Source organism: Mus caroli, chromosome 6 (genome assembly GCF_900094665.2).
Source record: "Mus caroli chromosome 6, CAROLI_EIJ_v1.1, whole genome shotgun sequence".
NCBI classification, from domain to species: Eukaryota; Metazoa; Chordata; class Mammalia; order Rodentia; family Muridae; genus Mus; species Mus caroli.
The window spans coordinates 99,394,920-99,415,209 of NC_034575.1; the positions used below are offsets into that span (position 1 = coordinate 99,394,920).

General features: G+C 36.2%; 1 protein-coding gene across 7 annotated transcripts in view; it reads left to right on the plus strand.

The window, feature by feature from the left end:
* Chl1 (cell adhesion molecule L1 like) overlaps positions 1 to 19,605 on the plus strand; it is a 199,911-nt gene extending 180,306 nt beyond the window's left edge. For 6 of the 7 annotated variants that reach the window (XM_029478803.1, XM_021165652.2, XM_029478804.1 and 3 more), the window contains 9 exons: positions 2,506 to 2,728; positions 4,538 to 4,653; positions 4,823 to 5,027; positions 5,234 to 5,356; positions 7,163 to 7,342; positions 10,526 to 10,687; positions 11,388 to 11,519; positions 13,659 to 13,731; positions 19,021 to 19,605. In XM_029478803.1, the coding sequence (XP_029334663.1) occupies positions 2,506 to 2,728; positions 4,538 to 4,653; positions 4,823 to 5,027; positions 5,234 to 5,356; positions 7,163 to 7,342; positions 10,526 to 10,687; positions 11,388 to 11,519; positions 13,659 to 13,731; positions 19,021 to 19,237 (1,431 nt within the window). In that variant the 3' untranslated portion in view covers positions 19,238 to 19,605. The remainder of the gene's footprint in view (positions 1 to 2,505; positions 2,729 to 4,537; positions 4,654 to 4,822; positions 5,028 to 5,233; positions 5,357 to 7,162; positions 7,343 to 10,525; positions 10,688 to 11,387; positions 11,520 to 13,658; positions 13,732 to 19,020) is intronic. The other variant, XM_021165654.2, reaches the window with a different exon arrangement.
* The last annotated feature ends 685 nt before the right edge of the window (positions 19,606 to 20,290 follow it).

Here is a 20,290-nt window from a genome sequence, read left to right on the forward strand (position 1 = left end):
GCAGTGGTGGCGCATGCCTTTAATCCCAGCACTTGGGAGGCATAGGCAGGCAGATTTCTGAGTTTGAGGCCAGCCTGGTCTACAGAGTTAGTTCCAGGACAGCCAGGACTATACACAGAAACCCTGTCTCTGAAAAAAAAATGAAACTAAGAAGAAGTAAATGGAAAAATAAGGAAACAGCTAGGTGATCATTTTTAGAAAATGTGGTATGTGCTTAGAAATTTGTAGAAGGGTGAATTTTAACTATTCTCACCATTCAACGATAGAAATGTATGATGCAGTGCAAACTTACATGATTTTTACCTGTTTTATATTCTACAATATAAACACTATTCAAAGCAACATGTGTTCTACAATGAGTAAATACAATTTCTATCATTAAAATTAGTAAATAGGTTCAAATCGTGTCTTAAAAGTTAACTATGGTAGTGTCAGTTGCTTCCATGTCTAAACTGTTATGTATAAACTTACCTCATATATGGCTCCCTCTGTTACATGTATAGACTGTTTTTACCAGAATATTATACATAAGAAGTATTGCTAATACCAGCATAGGTTTCTCAGGCTCTTCAAAGGACATCTGGCCGGGCGGTGGTGGCGCACGCCTTTAATCCCAGCACTTGGGAGGCAGAGGCAGGCGGATTTCTGAGTTCGAGGCCAGCCTGGTCTACAAAGTGAGTTCCAGGACAGCCAGGGCTATACAGAGAAACCCTGTCTCGAAAAACCAAAAAAAAAAAAAAGGACATCTGTAGATTCCTTAGATACCTCAGTTAATCATATCTTTCTGGAGACGTCTTCCTTGTTGACAAGGCTGTAAGATAAAGGGAAGGCCAGTGGACTCTTTACCTGGTTCATCTTTCCTCTTTTGAGACTGTGGTTTTATTATATTCTTTGAGAATTATTGAAGTCTTGTTGACTATTATCTCAAAGGAACAGACAAAATTCCTTTAGGAGTCCAGGAAACAAAGAGTTGGCCAAATAGTTAAGCAATTTTTTCTCAACACTGGCACAGTCAGAGAACATGAACATTGTTTACTATTTTCCTTGGAGCAAAATATGAGCAAGTTGAATAATATTATTTTTACATATTTATTGTCATTTAGGACTGAAAAGGGTATGATTTGTTTTGTAGCTTGGAGCTACAATCTTGTATTAATGACTAGAGAGTTGGCTTGATGGATAAGAGCACATGCTGTTTTAAGGAAGATTGAGATTTCTCCCAGCATCCATGATGGATGCCTCATTATCTTCTGCAACCTCAGCTCCATGAGAGCCAATGCTTTCTTTGGAGACAATGGATACCTGTACTCATTTACACATACCTACACATCAACATACCCTATGCACATAATTAACAATAACCACATCTTTGAATAATACTCATATCTTATTGATTTGATGTTTAGGATTCTAGTTATTATAAGGATTTAGACCAATACCTATATGAAATATTTTGAAAAATACCTTGTAACACATGCAAATATAAAAAGTAGCTCTGGGAATTATGAGTCTTTTTTTTAAATCTTGATGAACATTTTTAGCTAATGTAAGTAATTACTTTGGAATAATTATAAAACTGAAATGATTTGTTGATAAAGCATGCTGCTCTCAATGTGATCCAACCAAAGCTTCTAATAAGTATTTTAGCCAGTTGTACTGAGTGAAGAAGACTAGGAAAGGCTACAAGAGCATTTTATATGACATTTAATCACCCGCATACACAAACAGAACTACACTCAGTATAAATCAACTTCCAAGCCTAATGAAAAATGTTTTATAAGTGATTTTTTTACATAGCTGAATCATTTAAATGATGTACTCATATGTGAAATTAAATCGGTGCTTTAACAACATTATTTTTCTTTCAAGTTCCCCCTAATTCAAAATTAAAATGGAAATAACCAAGTTCTAATTTTTAAAAAATCAGAAACTCTTCCACAAAACCTTCCTAGACAACAAAATAAAGTAAGTAAAAAAGCCATTTTGTGTCAAAGAGCTGTGGAAGTATTCATTAGAAAAAGGATTTACTGTGCAGGGTCTTCTCCTAAATGTGTACATTTTCCACAATTAAATATCTTTCTATTTTCATGGAAGATGGGACATAATCTTGTGGAGCAAAGTATTCTGCCTGAGGGTCCATAAACCAAGAGTTCATGGCCACATAGTTTTCATTTCTTTGGTAGTAAAAATGTAGACTATAGCAGACACTTAAGAAAACCCAAAAGACAATTTGCAATTTTTTGGTTATTTATTTTGCATATAGGCATTTATATTTTACCATAAGTGTACAATTCTAAAAGGGTTGACATTCCATTTCTCGAAATAGTGGAAGATTGCTATATAAAATTAAAGTAATAAAATGACAAATCTGCTTCTGACTCGAAAGAGCCTTGATAAGGTCTCTTTATTTTTTTCTAATAGCTCTTACACTCTTTAACCTAGTTACTGCTACCTTTAGTCAATATATCAACCAGCATGGCAACTGAACTTTGATGTCTGTTTTAGCCTTTGAAATCCATGGAACAGAATGGGCCAGGACTGGAGTACAGAGTGAGCTGGAAGCCCCAGGGAGCCCCTGAAGAGTGGGAAGAAGAAATAGTTACAAACCACACACTACGTGTGATGACACCTACTGTCTATGCTCCTTATGATGTCAAGGTCCAAGCCATCAATCAACTAGGCTCCAGCCCTGACCCTCAGCCTGTGACACTCTATTCAGGGGAAGACTGTAAGTGATTCATCCTTAAATCCTTAACACACCAAGAACATTTTCAAGTTACTAATTTGTGTCAACATTTTTTTGCGTACATACTACTTGTAAAGAGATATATTACCTGGGAGACTGAAAAATACACACATGCCTGGCAGTTAGGGTTGATCTTGGTCATAAGCAAATATTAAGAAAGTACTTTGGCTGGGCCTGTAGCTTGCTGATAGAGTGTTGGCCCAACAAGCACAAAGCTTTGTGTTGAAGCATTAGCATAACAAAATGCTAGATATGATGGCAAATGCCTATAATTGCACCGCTTAGAAGATACGGGCTGGAGGATTGGCAGATTAAGGTCATCTTTGGGTACATGACAAATTCAGTGTCAAAAAAATTGTAAAAACAAAGCAAAAAGCCCAAATCATAACAACAAAATAAATGTTTTTAAAGATTCAGCCTTATCAAAGAACCTGTTAAAGTTTTTCGTACTTTGAAAAATCAAGAACCTGTTACTTTCATCACAAGACCCAAGGAAGAAACATAATCCTAATGGAGTTTTCAAGATTTACATATCAAGTTTTAGATTTACATAGCATGTCAAGGACTTCTTAGTAATATCTTACTACAGTTCCCAGAGCATCATTTACATGCCTGGAGACTTCCTAATACAGATAAGATACACACTCAGATTTGAACATGAAATTCTAACCATATGCACAGTATTCAAGGAGCTGACATGAGGTTATATTGTTAAGAACTAATAGCATAAGAACTGCTGCAATTACACTTAAAAAAAAAAAAAAGGACTGCACTGCGCAACTTTGAACACTAGGACATACTCTTATTTTCTTCTTGCATCCAGATTCATGTTTTTGAATAATGACAAATAATCTCTCATTCTACCAGTCTTTAAATTACTGTACTCAAATAAAAGGACACGAAGAACATAATTTCTGAGCAATAATTCTTGATATCTCCTTTTTAGAAATCTCAGTTCTGTAGAAAAAAATGGCAATGCTGATCTCATCAGGATGTGCTAAAGTGCATATGAGTTGATCCTGGTAGAGTTTCTCTAAGTAGTTAAAGCATAGTATATGCTCAATTAATGTTGACTATTATCCTAGCTGTATTTCCTTTGCTATGATAAATATCATTATCAAAAACAATGTGGGTAGGAAAGGGTTCATTTCAGCCTACAACTCATAGTCTATCACTGAAGAACATCAAGTTAGGAACTCAATAACCTAGGGGCAAGAATTATTGTAGAGGCCATGAAGTAGTGCTGCCTACTGGCTTGTGCTCTTGGCTTCCTCAACCTGCTTTTTTTTGTACAATCCAGGGGTTGTACAAACCCATGAACACAGGGGAGGTAGCACCCACTGTGGGTGAGGCTTACCAAGATCAGAAAATGAATCTAAGAAATTGCACTACAGATTTGCCAAAAGGCATTTTTTCTCAGATGGGATGACCCTGAACCACTTCAAGTTGACTAAACAAATACATAAATACCTCAAAATCTGACCAGTACAATATTAATATTAACCTAATTCTGAAATAATTTCTTTATGTTACTGAAGCTGATTTTTTTTTTACTCAAAGACCATTCCAGTGGACATGGCTTTAAATTTCTATTTGCTTTTGTCCTTATTCCTGCTACCTTTTCCCAATAGGATTTAGTAATTCCTGTGGGCCACGAAAGTCCTCTGATATTATTTGAAACCTACAGTACACACATGATTTCCTCGGGATCTGAGGGTCACTTTGGGAAAGAGATTATATCAGGATTGCATGCAAGTCATTGGAGGCTAATCAATCTTAAATGCTTTACAGATCCTAGTACAGCTCCTGTGATCCACCGTGTGGATGTTATGAACAGTACATTAGTTAAAGTTACCTGGTCATCAATTCCTAAGGAAACAGTACACGGACTTCTAAGAGGGTACCAGGTGGGTACTAGGTTGATTTTTTAAAAAATATTTTTTTTGTTTTGTTTTTACTTCCTAATTCATACTATTTCATTTGTTTCTTGCCTGAGATTTTAAACTGGTTTCAAGAGGTCAACTGAGCCTCTGGTGTCATAGTTGTTGTGTTAAAGGGTTTGCCTTTTCATTGCAGATAAATTGGTGGAAAACCAAAAGCCTGTTGGATGGAAGGACACATCCCAAAGAAGTAAACATTCTAAGGTTTTCAGGACAGCGAAACTCTGGAATGGTTCCTTCCCTAGACCCCTTTAGTGAATTTCACTTAACAGTCTTAGCCTATAACTCCAAAGGAGCTGGTCCAGAGAGCGAGCCTTATATATTTCAGACACCAGAAGGAGGTGAGAGAATAAATATCGAAGCTGCCACTTATGCAAATTACTTAATGACTATGTTAAACAGTCCCTTAATTTTTGAAAGTTAATGTGCAACTCATAAAAGTTCACATCTGAATTTCTATAAATGTATGATCTCATGGGGAGATTTTGTTTGATTTTCTGGGATTTATTAGTTTATAAGTATCTATATATGGTCTTGTGTTTTCTAGTACCTGAACAACCAAGTTTTCTCAAGGTCATCAAAGTTGATAAAGACACTGCCACCTTATCCTGGGGCCTTCCTAAGAAACTAAATGGAAATTTAACTGGTTATCTCTTACAGTACCAGATAAGTAAGTACAGATTTGAACTGGAATTAACCTACACATGGTTCAGTTTTTATTTGAGGAATTAGCATGCTTCATAATGACCACTATTCCTTATAGCACAGGGATCAGTAATGTGCCTCAGATATAAACTGAAGCCTCTGTGTGTTTCAAGAATAAATTCCTATTTTATTGGAACATGATTATGCACACCCATCTAATTATTATTCCATGTATCTGTTTCCTAACAAGAATAGCAAATAAGAACTAAGCCAGCAGGGACCACAGGTTTCTCATGATATTAAGTGTTTACAGTTTATATTTACAGAAGGTCCATGGACTTCTATTTTATAAACAGTGAATACTAGGGAAATAATATTTACCATCTATCTGTAAGTAGCTCTAGCAATTAATGGATCATGCCAGAGGTCAAAGTTAGTAAGTAATGTAACAGAAATTCAAAGAACAGGTACCTCCATAATAAGACTTACTTTCCCATGGTGAATGAATGATTACAATCTCAAGCAGAAGTATATTTATCTGTGAAGAACCCTTATTGATATCTTGCCAGTCAGGCAGATCATATTGAGCGACTCAGGTAACTGTCTCATGCAAGCTTCTGTATCCTTAGATGGAAAATGGTTGGATAAATGTAGGACATTTGTAGTCCTCACATCTCCACATCTCCGACCTGTTAACAGTCTTCCGTTGTAAGCATAATTAAAATGATAGCTTTAGTCACAGTTCACCAATAAGACTTTATGGTCATGGACTGGTATACTGCCCACACATTGGAACTACAGCCATTCAGTCAGTCTGTCCTAGTCACAAAAGCCAACCTCATCATGGCCCTAGTGTGTTACTATAGTTTGCTGGGCTCATAACTTGATAAGAATTCTGATGGATTTTCTCCTCAAGCATGTGGTGTAGTACTTTCAGGTACTGTGAAACTTAACCACCAGAGGGAAAGCTTCTGGATCACTTCCAGCTTGATTTTTTTTTCCATGGCTCATGGTAAAAATTTTAGATGTCCTCAGTAGTAGAGTATTACCAACAATTCTTTGGGGGTGGGGGCATCCAAGAGAAATGGTAAGATCCTATATTGGTCCTGGGATCACACAATATTTTTTTTTTATTTTAATATTCTCCTAAGTCACCAGTATGTAGTTCTGTACTCTGGTGGAGCAATGCAGTAACAGCACATCACAGCATCTAGTCAGTCGAACATAATGAAATTCTGTGACCAAGATTCCATAGTGTATTGCCTTGCTATCTTACACTCAGGAAACTGGGAATATCAATGTGCATTTTTATTTATGGTGCCTCCCATGCACTAAGGATGCAGAATAATTTTGTCACCAATCCAGGAGCATCTATTCTCACCTGAACCCACATCTTAAATGAGAAACCCTAGAAAACATAAAACCATCATTGCGCTTTATTGTTCATTATCTCAAACAACAATACAAATGGAAAGAATTTATATTAAGAATCGAGTGAATATTCAGTAATGGAAAAATGTCTAACATACATAATGAATTGGTAAAGTCATTGTCTCCATTTTCACATGGTGATTCAGAGTCAAATGGCTACAGTTTAGTTTAAAGTCCTAGCTTACCAGCCACTGAGTCTCATTCTGAAAAGGGGTTTACCATTGCTATAACCTAGTACTATCTTAGACAATATATTGATAATAATCCTGTGTACCTAGAAAGAGTTGATAGTGATGAATAACGATAGCAACTTTTTCACTTAATAGAAACAAAACTACAATGCACTGTAACTTCGATTGTGAAGAACCTTGAATAACTAATTTCATGCTTATTTCTTCAGTAAATGACACCTACGAGCTTGGAGAGTTAAATGAAATCAACGTTACTACTCCATCTAAATCCAGCTGGCATCTCTCCAACCTCAATGCAACAACGAAATACAAATTCTACCTGAGGGCGTGCACCTCAAGAGGCTGTGGAAAGCCAATAAGTGAAGAAGGTGCCACCCTAGGAGAAGGGAGTAAGTGTATGGCTCTTCTGCATTCTGTGCATTCCCACAGTCACAGTGAAGTGCAGGAACCACATCTCCGTAAATTACAAATGATAGACACAGACCTATCTGACCCTTTCTGTACCACTGAAACAGACACAGAATGTCCTGATCTTGCTTGTAAAGTTCACATGCGTGGGTTTCTGAATAACTAAACCATACATAGCTCAGTGTGTAAAAATGCCAGAGATATAAGTTTCTCACCAAGTCAGAAGGATAGTTTCTTTGGAGAATATTTTGATCTCAATTTTTTTGGTATATATTTTACAGTAAAGGAGCTAAAATTTACTATTTCCATGACTTGACCCATAGTACATGAATTCATTTATCAAGTTTAATTTTACTGTGTTGGTGATTCCAGCTAAGTAACAATTAAAAATGACTTACCAGTCTGTGGTCTCATATGTGGTACAGCTATAATTAAATTATGTGTTTCTATATTTCCCTATATTGTAACAATATACCTTGAACAATATATATTGTAACAATATAGATTGGAGAAAATTATTTCTCCAATGACAATTTTAGGATTTTTCTTGCTGACCTATAATATCCACAGTGCATCATGATTGAAATAGGAGATGAAGTAGCAAAGCAAAATGTGTTTAATAACTGATATTTGCATAAAGTTAAGAAAGTGAGACTTGTGTGGGGTTTAAGTTGTCAAACATAGGATTTGTGAGAAGAGAAAGGGGTAATTGGAAAATAGTAATAAGGGATACAAAATCATGCATTCACACATAGTATATGGCAAAAATAATTCTGTTCTGAGTTGTTTTCTGAACTGTAGATTGGAAATGCAATTAAATCTATAGAAGACATACCAGGAATAGGAGACAACTGAGGAAGAACATCAAATTGTGCATCATTTATTAATGACACATCGCGATTCACTCAAATGTGTGAATCACTGTCATTCGTTATGTTACTGAACGGATGGTTAAACTCTGAACTTTACTACCAGTTTCTCCCTGTTATTGTTCTCATCCTATTTACAAAACTTGGGGTCTGTGGTTTCTACTCTAACCTTAAAGATGTTTATATAGGAAGAGTATTCGAGTAGCATGTCTCCCAAGCTCATGAATTGAAGATAAGTCAAACCCCAAATATAATGATGTGCTCACTTATCTATCGAAAATGTTAGATTTCAAGCTGGTGACAATGGTCTAGTCACTAAAGAAGAATTTTTCTCAGGGGTGTAAACTGGTGTCAAATGTTCAATTCTCACAGTAGGGCCAAGAGTAGTGGTCTAAATAGACAACTTCCATCTTGTTCATGCCAGATGTCAAGCTATAGAGATGGCTGTTTTTTGATAGAAACAACAATTGATCAGGAGAAATGTTGACTTCATTCTTGACAATTTGAAGAATGAAAAATATGTCCACAGAAATGCCTTAGTTCTGCATTCTACTATATACATTAGGAAAACAAGGCTTGCATTCATGCTTGACAAAATTATTTGGAGAGAGTAACTCTTGATAGGTGGCTTCATACCGATGCTACATCCTTGTTGCATACTGCAGTTAGAAATGACAATCTTCGGTGTATAAAGGCATATTTCTTCACTATCCTATTTTGGTTGTTAAAAAAATGTGCCATACTAAGGTGTTTGTGTTCTTTTCCAGGGATCTGCATTTTCAGTATTCCAGCTATTGTCCTTTCCCCTGTTGATACTGATTTCTCTTTTGTAGACATATCTTGCCATGCTGTGAATTATAATTGCTTTCCCACTAAACATCAACATAATCTTTGAATAGTATACAGTTCTACAGAGGAGAGATGTCTCAGCTGCACTAAGAATGCTAATAATCATAACTTTTAAAATTAGGATCTATTGAATCTGTTACAGTAAATATTTCTTCTCCTCCCTTTGATTAGGGAGCATATTGCAAGACTGTGGTATTGAAAGTTTGTGCTTTAATACTTGGACATTCGTTTTCTGGTTATCGCTCCAGTTTGAAGGTGGTTCCCTAATCAAAGAGGAAAGGGTGGAGTTAGAATATGCTTTGGCATCAATTCTGGTTTGAAGATATCACTTGTGTTTCTGTTCTTTAAAAGCTTGCACTAAGTGATATACTAATATTTCTGGGTTTTCAATTAAGAATTAACTCCATTCTGTTCTGGTAATTCATTCTAAAGGCTTGGCTCCTCTGTGTAACTGGCTTTATTTCTTCTGTGCCATCCTCTTAAGTGAAATCCATTGTTGTTCAGTAACCATGTACCTAGGTTGTATTCTGTGATAAAAAGATATGACCAAGTATTGTAGTGTCCTATGCCCACTTAACACAGAATTTCATCATCTATTATACAATATATTCTTCTTAGAGGTCTTATTTCATTTCATCTGTAAATTGTAAACATTTACCAATTTGCATTTTTTATGTTGAGTTGATTTCATAGAGAAATATGCATTCAGTGCCCATAATTGCAGGATCAGAAATTAATGTATATTAATTAAACTGGGCTCATTTTTATCTGTTACTCTGGGGTTCATGATTAAGTTCTTGACATATAATGGATAATTACTCTGGAAAAATTATTCATTTTTATAAATGTTTCAAATCTCAGTGAGACCATTCCATTTAAATGTGCCTATAAACCTGCACTATAAATCTAGCTGAAGATCCTAAAGTACTTTTATATACACACATTGTGACGCCATCTTGCCAGAACAAAAGCAGACCAAGGCAACAATGTGTTTATGTATTTAATGAAAATACAGTGAAAATCATGATGTTATTTGTAATCATGAGCCAAAGAAGCTGCAGTCAACTTTTCACTAGCTGTGAAAAATTCAAACAATACAAAATTTTATTGAAAGCTTTTGTTGTTTTGTTTTGTTTTGTTTTTTAGTCTGTGCTTGGTATTGAGCCATTCACATGACTAGGCAGATTTATAGTACCATTTTATCAGCAGTGCCCATGAGCTGACGTCATTGCATTCATTCATTTTCAACATTTTAAGAGAATAATCTTGAAATGTTATTTTCTGGATCCATCAATAATTCAAGAGCTATTTAAAATAGAAAATTACAAAATGAATTTTTTCTTCATCTCAAAAAAATGATATATATATATATATAGGTTTTTATACATTTCTCTCCTGCTTTTCAGTGATTGAGATTCACATGATTTAACTGTGTACCTTTCTTAGGTAAAGGTATCAGGAAGATAACAGAAGGAGTAAATCTTACCCAAAAGATTCACCCTGTAGAGGTACTTGTGCCGGGAGCGGAACATATTGTTCACCTAATGACTAAGAATTGGGGTGATAACGATAGCATTTTTCAAGATGTAATTGAGACAAGAGGGAGAGGTGAGAAATGAAATTGTATGGACAGTAGTCTTAGGCAATTCGCCATGTCCTATGGTTTAAATTTACATATATATGATGTTATATTAAAAGATAAGTGTATAAAGTACACTAAAGATAAAGGGCATAATTTCAGTTTTTTGTTGGCATACACAGCCTTTTCAGATAACCAAAGTGAAATTAAGTCAAAATGACCCCATGTTTTCCTTACTGGGTATGCCTGTGTAGTCACCTGAAAGCATTTCCTGCTAATTAACACCTGCTAATAACAGAAACTAAAAGAAAAAGCCGAAGCAAACTAAAGGTCACAGAGGCGCCATGATGATCTGCTTGCAACTCAGGCAGCTTGTGCTGTGGATTGCTTGCTGCTGCTTCTGCATTTAACTTGACTGTCCTTTCTGATTCTCATCTTCAAAGCTAAATGCAACTGGAGAAAGCCTCTTTCTTAGGAAGGAAGGAATAATTTCTTAGTGTGTCCCAACAAAATGCCCTTCAGATTATTGTATTTCCAATGGGCTCAAAGAAAAGATTGTCTATCTATCTATCTATCTATCTATCTATCTATCTATCTATCTATCTATCTATCTATCTATCTATCTATTTACTTATTATTGAAAAATAATAGCTGATTGTGCCCCAGTGTAAATGTAATACCATAGACTGATTCTAGAGGTCAACGTTGTGCCTTCTCTCTGTACAACAGAGTACGCTGGCTTATATGATGACATCTCCACTCAAGGCTGGTTTATTGGACTGATGTGTGCAATTGCTCTTCTTACACTGATATTGTTAACTATTTGCTTTGTGAAGAGGAACAGAGGTGGAAAGTATTCAGGTAACACTATGGCTTAATGTGATTTTCAACTTTGAGTTTCGTAGACTGGGAATCATTCTTTGGAAGCTTTCATAAAAGTTACACAGGTAGAACTTTATATAGTACATTATATATGAAATCTATTGAAGAGAAATATTTTAATTAACCAAACAAAGAAATTATGCATAGTCCATAATGTTAAATATCTGTGATTATTTATTTGAAAGAATGATTCTCTATTAAAGCTGGCTGTCCTAAAACTCACTAGGTAGAATAGGGTGGTTTCAAACTCACAGAGAGCCATCTGTGCCTCTACCTTCCAAATGCTAAGATTAAAGGTCTGCACTACTATATGTGGCCATTCTTAGAATGCCAAAGGGACTACAATGGCTATGTTTATGGCTCAGTCATTTAGTGTGTGTATTTGAGGTCTTGAGGTTCATTTCCACAAACCATACTAAGCAGTTCATAATAGCGTGTAACTCCAGCTTCTGGGGGATCTGATGCCTCTGGTCTCCTCAGGTATCTGCGCTCACCCAAACACACACAGATAAATCAAATCAAATCAATCTTAAATATAAAATAGTTAAAATAGGCTCCTAAGGATCATAATTCTTACAAACCTATGTTTTCTCTTTATAAATATATGAGCTATCCTGAACATATATTGCTGAGTCACATGTACGTTTTAATACCGTAAGAAGGAGCTCATTTCTATGAAGTATACTTCTGCTTCTATAGCTCTACACATGGCTCTGGTGTTCTGTGCTATTACGTTTTGAGAGAACTGCCTTCAGTACCCAGGTTGGTTCGTGTTTACCATGGCCAGGGGTTCATTTCTCATTTCTATACAGGGCAACCTCTATTGAGTGCACTATCTGTTGGATTGAAGGTCCCTTACATAAAAATAAAAATCATCCCAGTTGTTAACTTATTTTTTATCTTAATTACATTCAACTTGTATTTTAATGAGCATTTTTACTGGTTTTATTTCCTGGTCATTGTGCTTTTACATGGAGAGGAAGATGGAACACCTGCATCTCTCATTTTACAGTATTCAAATCTAGGAACTGTTCCTTATTGGCTATGGTCCACCAAGCAAATATTTACTGAGAATCTATCGTATACATAAAACCATTTAGAATGTGACTTAAAGTTTTTCATACAATACAACATAAAATAACACAATTTTACATTTCAATTTCTCTTTGAAATCTGAACATAGGTTAATTATGTTTGGAATGAGTATAATGGCTATTCCTGGTCATTCATCAGAATCTTTGAAGAGATACAACATTCCTCTTTGTCTATCCTTAAAAAAAATAACTGTTTATGAAGTATGAACCTATATATGGTCTGAAGCCCTCCTAAAATCCATGCCTTTTAAAACAAAACAAACAACTTTTCATATTGGAGAACAGCTAAGTGAAAGCAGTGGTCAAAAGCATCTTGAAAGGGATTTGCTTGGTTGAGTTTTTAAAGATAAGAGAATCAAGAACCCATTTGGTTCTCAGTGTTTCAAATAAATTTATAATCTTTGTGTTTCCATCTCCATAGAGATGAGATTGTGGCTGGTTTTCATCAAGTTTGGCTTTTTCATGTGGTTAATTGGATACAGCATAGATCCTTATAATTGTTTGACAGATACTTTATCCAACTGAACAATCCCTACAATTGCTCAAATAATTATGTATAATGCTGTGGTATCCTTGATTATTTTGATTATTGAAGTAGTTAAAATATTGATGCAGAACACCGAATGATTCATTTTGGGGGAGGAGGCAAACTGGTTTTCATGTCATAGATCACTTAGGAGCCTCATATAGTTGGAGAAAAATGAATATTGAGTAGTTTGTGTTCATAGACAGAATGATCTAATCTGGATGCTTTCAGTAATGTAAGTACCCATTTGATATGGAGAAATGACATGAAAGATTGACACAACCATCTAAAAACTAGAACCCTGAAAATCCCTTATCTTTTCTGTTTCAATTAAAAGTAACTTACATGTTAAACATATGGCTCAGAAAACTAGTATTACTGGTATAAAATTTTTGGACAATGTGTTTTGACTATGCACCTTTCAGCAACCATGCTGTCATGTCTTTACAATGTCTTTGGATGATGTTAGGCGACTTTAAACTTTTTTTTTTTTTTCAGTAAAAGAAAAGGAAGATTTACACCCAGATCCAGAAGTTCAGTCAGCAAAAGATGAAACTTTTGGTGAATACAGGTAGGTGTAGATTTATATGTTGTTATCAGTTTGGAACATTTTCATCATGTTTGTCAAGTGGAGAAAATGCTTTGCTCTCTGGTAACTTGTGGGGTCACTTAAGTATACTCTAATACCATCTGCAAATAGTGGTATTTTGACTTCTTCCTTTCCAATTTGTATCCCTTTCACCTCCTTTTGTTGTCTAATTACTCTAGCTAAAACTTCAAGTACTATATTAAATAAATAGGAAGAAAGTGAGCAGCCTTGTCTAATTCCTGATTTTAGTGGGATGGCTTCGAGTTTCTCTCCATTTAGTTTTATGTTGGCCTACTGATTTATTGTATATTGCTTTCACTATGTTTAGCGATGGACCTAGAAGTCCTGATCTTTCTAAGATTTTTAACATAAAGGGATGTTGAATTTTTTCAAATGTTTCTTCAACATCTAAAGGAGATGATAATGCATTTTTTTTCCTTTGAGTTTATGTAGTGGATTATGTTGATGGATTTCCATATATTGAACCATCCTGCATCCCTGGGATGAAGCCTACTTGATCTTGGTGAATGATCGTTTTGATGTGTTCTTGGATTTGGTTTGCAAGAATTTTATTGATCATTTTTACATTGATATTCATAAGGAAAATTGGTCTAAAGTTCTCTTTTTGTTGGGTCTTTGTATGGTTTTGGTATCATCATAACTGTGGCTTCATAGAGTGAATTGGGTAGTGTTCCATCTGTTTATATTTTGTGGAATACTTTGAAGAGTATTGGTATTAAGTGTTCTTTGAAGGTCTGATAGAATTCTGCACTAAATCCATCTGGTCCTGGGCTTCTTTTTTTTTTAATTGGGAGACTTTTAATGAGTGCTTCTATTTTTTTTTTTAGGCTTATGGGACTGTTTAGGTGGTTTATCTGATCATTATTTGACTTTGGTATTTGGTATCTGTCTAGAAAAGTGTCCATTTCATCCAGATTTTCCAGTTTTGTTGAATGTAGGCTTTTGTAGTAGGATTTGATGATGTTTTTGAAACTCAGTTTCCCTTGTTATAGCTCCCTTTTCATTTCTGATTTTGTTAATCTGGATACTGTCTCTGTGCCCTCTGATTAGTCTGGACAAGTGTTTATCTATCTTGTTGATTTTCTCAAAGAACCAGTTCCTGGTTTGGTTGATTCTCTGTATAGTTCTTGAGTTTGATTATTTTCTGCCATGTACTGCTTTTGGGTATATTCTTTTGTTTTAGGATGGCATGTTGTATAAATTTCAGTTAAATCCATTTGGTGTTAGAAAACATTTGAAATGTAAATAAAGAAAAAAAAAAAAAAAGAAAATGCTTTGCTCATACATGAAGTAGAGAAACTACACTACACTGAATTTATAAAGGATACTTTACCAAAATATCTCCCCTTTCTAACCCCACTCCTACCTGCCTGCCTTTCTCTCTCTCCCCCTCCTATCCTCCTCCCCTCCCTTCCTTTCTCCCTTTCTCCCTTTGTTCCATCCTTCTATTTGTCTTTTGTTCATTCATTCATTCTTTTTTTATTAGGTATTTATTTCATTTACATTTCCAATGCTATACCAAAAGTCCCCCACACGCTCCCCCACACACTCCCCCACCCACCCACTCCCACTTCTTGGCCCTGGCGTTCCCCTGTACTGAGGCATATAAAGTTTGCACAACCAATGGACCTCTCTTTCCATTGATGGCTGACTAGGCCATCTTCTGATACATATGCAGCTAGAGACACGAGCTCCAGGGGGGTACTGGTTAGTTCATAGTGTTGTTCCACCTATAGGGTTGCAGATCCCTTTAGCTCCTTGGTTACTTTCTCTAGCTCCTCCATTGGGGGCCCTGTGATCCATCCAATAGCTGACTGTGAGCATGCACTTCCTTGTTTGCTAGGCCCCAGCATAATCTCACAAGAGACAGCTATATCTGGGTCCTTTCAGCAAAATCTTGCTAGTGTATGCAATGGTGTGAGCGTTTGGAAGCTGATTATGGGATGGATCCCCGGATATGGCAGTTTCTAGATGGTCCATCCTTTCGTCTCAGCTCCAAACTTTATCTCTGTAACTCCTTCCACGGGTGTTTTCTTCCCAATTCTAAGAAGGGGCAAAGTGTCCACACTTTGGTCTTGTTCATTCCTTCTTTGCTTTCCTCTTTGTTTTGTTTTTGTTTTTGTTTTCTTTCTGTCTACTGGTATCTATTTTTGTAAGAACTGAATTATTATGTACAGGGCTGAGGTGTGGACCACAGTCTGGATAACAGCATCAAAATTCTTTAGCTGAAGCTCAGAGCAAAACACTTGTCACATATTAGGTTCTTATAAGCTAAAAAGCAAAAACGTTTTAAATCCACTCTTAGTGTTGCTATTATAAACGTGATCATTCTAAGTTTGCATCCACAGATAGAGTATAATACTGCCATTCATATTTATAAAACTAAAAGGTTCCAAACCTGTAAATGAGTTTTTAAAAGTAAATATTTAGCTCTATCCCCAGTTAGCTCATAAATAAGGGACTGAGACTACTAGATTTATTTAATCAGCTTTAGTACAATTACTGGGTGAATTACCCATAATCTGTATTTTAATATGCTACACTGACTAATTCCCAGCTGTGTTCCCCAAATACTTGCTGTTTCAGTCTCTCTGTGGTTGTTTTTGCTCCATCAGTTTTCCTCAGGGGCCATTTCACTCAGCTGTGTGCTCAGGTCCATCTGTCTAATAGAGATCTCCAATTCTCTCCATCTTCTCTCTCCTTCTCCCTCCTTCATCCTTTCTCATTCTTCCTCTCATGTTCCCTACTTGCAACCCCCAGCCCAGTAATTGGAGCCCCACCTACCTCTATTCTCCTCAGTAATTGGCTGTAGCTACTTTTATTTAACCAATATCTGTAAATTGGGGAGCAAAGCTTACACAACAGAGGCTGATGTATGTGAGATTTCACCCATCTGGACAACCATATCCTGGGATTCTGAATTTAGCATTTGAATACACAGCACCAGACCAACCCCCAACACAAACCCAATTCTATTTATGAACCTAGACTTAAAACAAAACAAAACAAAAACCTCAACCATGTTCAAATAACATTGATTAATCAATTAAAATTCAAGAACTAAAAAGTAAATGAGTATTTCTGTATGACAAGGATTCCGGGAAAAGAACCATCTAAGAGATAAATTAGTACTTAAAACATAAAATCACTGATAACTGCTTGGCAGAACATTACTCAATATATGAGTATAGAGAAGGTTATCAACAGGGGAAACATGACAAGAAGTTACCTACAAAACCAGCACTTGAGGTGGGATTGTAATTCCCAATTCTTCAGTTAGACATCTCTACTATGCCCTATTTTTCTTCATTTGCTTTTCTTTCTTGGGTTGTCATCATTCTTTAAATCAGGTTGTCCCTAATCTTTCTGTTGTCACCAGGGAAGTTATTCTAAATTTCTGACGTGCATTGATATTGATAGATATGATATGACAATGTCTACGAAATTAAAAAAAAATCTACCTCTCCTTAATTCATCTCTGAATCTGTCTGCACGATCAGAGATGTGGGGTACTTTGAGTAGTTGGACTGGAGTAGCTAATGTAGATCTGAGCGTTGCCAAACCTCAGCTTTGCTCTATGCTCACTGCTTCTCTCTCTGCTGGTTAGATGTTTTCTTTTATGCTTTTATATTTCTCATCATGGAAATGTGGGAGGAAAAGATGGAGGTTGCTCTAAGGAAGAAAAGAAAGAAGAGAGTAGAAGAGAAAGAAGGAAGGAAAGAGCAGAAAAAGAAAAAAAGACATTAGCTTGGGAAGTTGTAAATTATGTTCAGTACTGATTAGAATTTGCTTCCTGGTTACTTCTGAAACTCCAAAGTTAGAATAATAATTGGGTATTATTTTAAAGCCCTGTGTGAAATGAATCTAGCCCTGGTCCTCTGGCTAAAGATCTTCAGGAGACAAGCTTTTGATTAGAGTTATGGTCTCCCCTGGAGGTTTGGTTGAGAGTGAAAACACTTCCTTATGTTGATGTTGACAACATTGGTTCCTTCAGACTTGTGGATTAAGAACATCTCATTTGGCAAGCCAGAGCCATCCTCAGTTCCAATCCATGTGGACATGTCTCTGCAGTACTTGTTGTGACCTAACTTCAGGCAGAGCAGAAACACCAGAGCAAGTAGCCAAGTTGCAGGCCATAGTATACTAATAGCTCAATCTTAGAACTTATATATCATTGCTCTAGCATATTCATTGAGTATGCTGTGGTGAATGGGCGTACATTTAAGGGGTGAGCATTATATAATGGCTCGACTCCCTTTGGGCAGGGATCATTGAAGTCTTATAAGCAGAAAGAAAACAAAACTCCTGAAATTAGTTCTTGCCCCTAGACTTACTTGTCTATACTCTGCTGCTCCTTTTGAAAGGATAGGTCACATTTGTCTACATTGTTTAGTTATAGTCTTATATAATTTCTGGAATTTTATTCCAGAACATTACACTCATCAGCAAACTGTTGTCTTTTCCCTGTTTCAAGAGTTTTCTTGCATGCTTTGCCCTTCGATATATGTCTTTGCTACTCATTGTCTGTCCCCTAAACCAGTATCACCTCTTTTTTAAAATTTTGCTTTAATTTTAGAACTGCAGTGTACTAAATCTGAAGCCTAATACCATACAACACAGATAGCCTGGGTTATGCTGATGTCAAATATGGACACTCAGAATGTTCCCTCTCCCAATGGCATGTCAGTCAAACACAGTCACTTGGGAACTGGTACTTAGGACTTTTTAAATCAGATATTATCAAAAATAGTGACTTTAGATTTGCTTCTTGTAATGAGGAAAACACACAGCAGATACTAATAAATAGTATTCGTAATTATTTATATTTTCACTTAGAAATTTTTATTTCACAGTACCGTGTGTATAAACATTACTTTGTTCATATCTCTCCATTATCTATGCTACCTTTCTTCTTTGAAACAAAGCCTTTTGTCTTATCAACAAGTGCTTCTTCTACTTGTGTGTATGGGGGGGGGGGAGGAAGAGAGATGGAAGGGGAAGAGAGAGGGGGACAGGGGGAGGGAGAGAAACATACTGTATTTAATCAGGGTGTTGAAAAAGGGAAACAAGTGTAAAAAAAAAAAGTTTATCCTTAGTTACTCAGAATGAAGAAAATTGGTTATGGCTTTTTTAAATACCTATTTGTGAATATGTCGTTTCTGTTGTACGTCTCTGTCATTTTTGTAAATATGAGTAACCTGGATAGTATAGAACCTATTAGACCTTGTGAAGTCTTGTTTTCTTTTCTAGCGACAGTGATGAAAAACCTCTCAAGGGAAGCCTTCGGTCCCTGAATAGGAACATGCAGCCCACAGAGAGTGCTGACAGTTTAGTGGAATATGGAGAGGGAGACCAGTCCATATTCAACGAAGATGGATCGTTTATTGGCGCGTACACCGGAGCTAAGGAGAAGGGATCCGTTGAAAGCAATGGAAGTTCAACCGCCACCTTCCCACTCCGGGCATAAGCAAAACACATTCATGCACCACGGGTGGCTAAGCCGGACCTCCCCAGTGTCTTAAGGGGAGCAAGGCCTTTTACACAGGAGCGTAAACGCGTGTCCAGAGGTTGATATTCTGCAATTTTGATGAGAGAAATAGCACTGCCTTCAAAAAGAAAAAGGAAAAAACAATCAGATGCCAAGTACTTCAGACTTGTGTTTCATTTTGGGTTTTGATTTCAGGTGCTCAAAATGCAGAACACGAAACAAATCCTGTACTTAGATCCACTTTGACTGAATCCAAAGTTCCCATTTCAGATCCTCCACACCTGCCTGGCTCTCCTGTTCAGTGTGTGTGCATTGATGTTGCTAAGTTGTGTGGGTTTCTCTCTGGATGCACAATTGTACTTAGTTTTGAGGAACTGTTTTAGTGAATTCGATTCACTACAGGATTAAAGATTGTAAGCAAGCAAGCTGGTTATTTAAAATGTAAAAAGGAACATGATTGTCTTATTAAACCTCCCGTGGAATCTATACAGTCTAAAGTTATTATTTAAAATTTTAGTAGCAAAAGTCTTAGATGATCATACCACTCATATTTATTGAGCTCCTAACTTTTTGCCCAGAGAAAGGCCATCTTTACGCAGATTACAATGTTTTCAGTTTCTGGATGATTGTGTTTAATTTCTGTTAGTCATGGAAACTCTGTATGTACCTTTCCCTCCCTCCCTCCCTCCCTCCTTCTTCCTTCCTTCCTATATGCAGTAATAAACATGAAACATACGTTTTACCCACAGGCATCCTTAAGAATGCATAGGCAGGAAAATTTTGTTTTTGTTTTTGTTTTTAATTTTTGTGGATGTTTCTTGGGGTTTTGTTTTGATTTTTTGTTTTGGTTGGTTTTTGGGTTTGTTTGTTTGTTTGTTTGTTTTCAAAACCCATGAATCTCAGTATTCTTCCTTCCTTCCTTCCTTCCTTCCTTCCTTCCTTCCTTCCTTCCTTCCTTCCTTTCTTTCTTTCTTTCTTTCTTTCTTTCTTTCTTTCTTTCTTTCTTTCTTTCTTTTTTCTTCTTTCAACTTG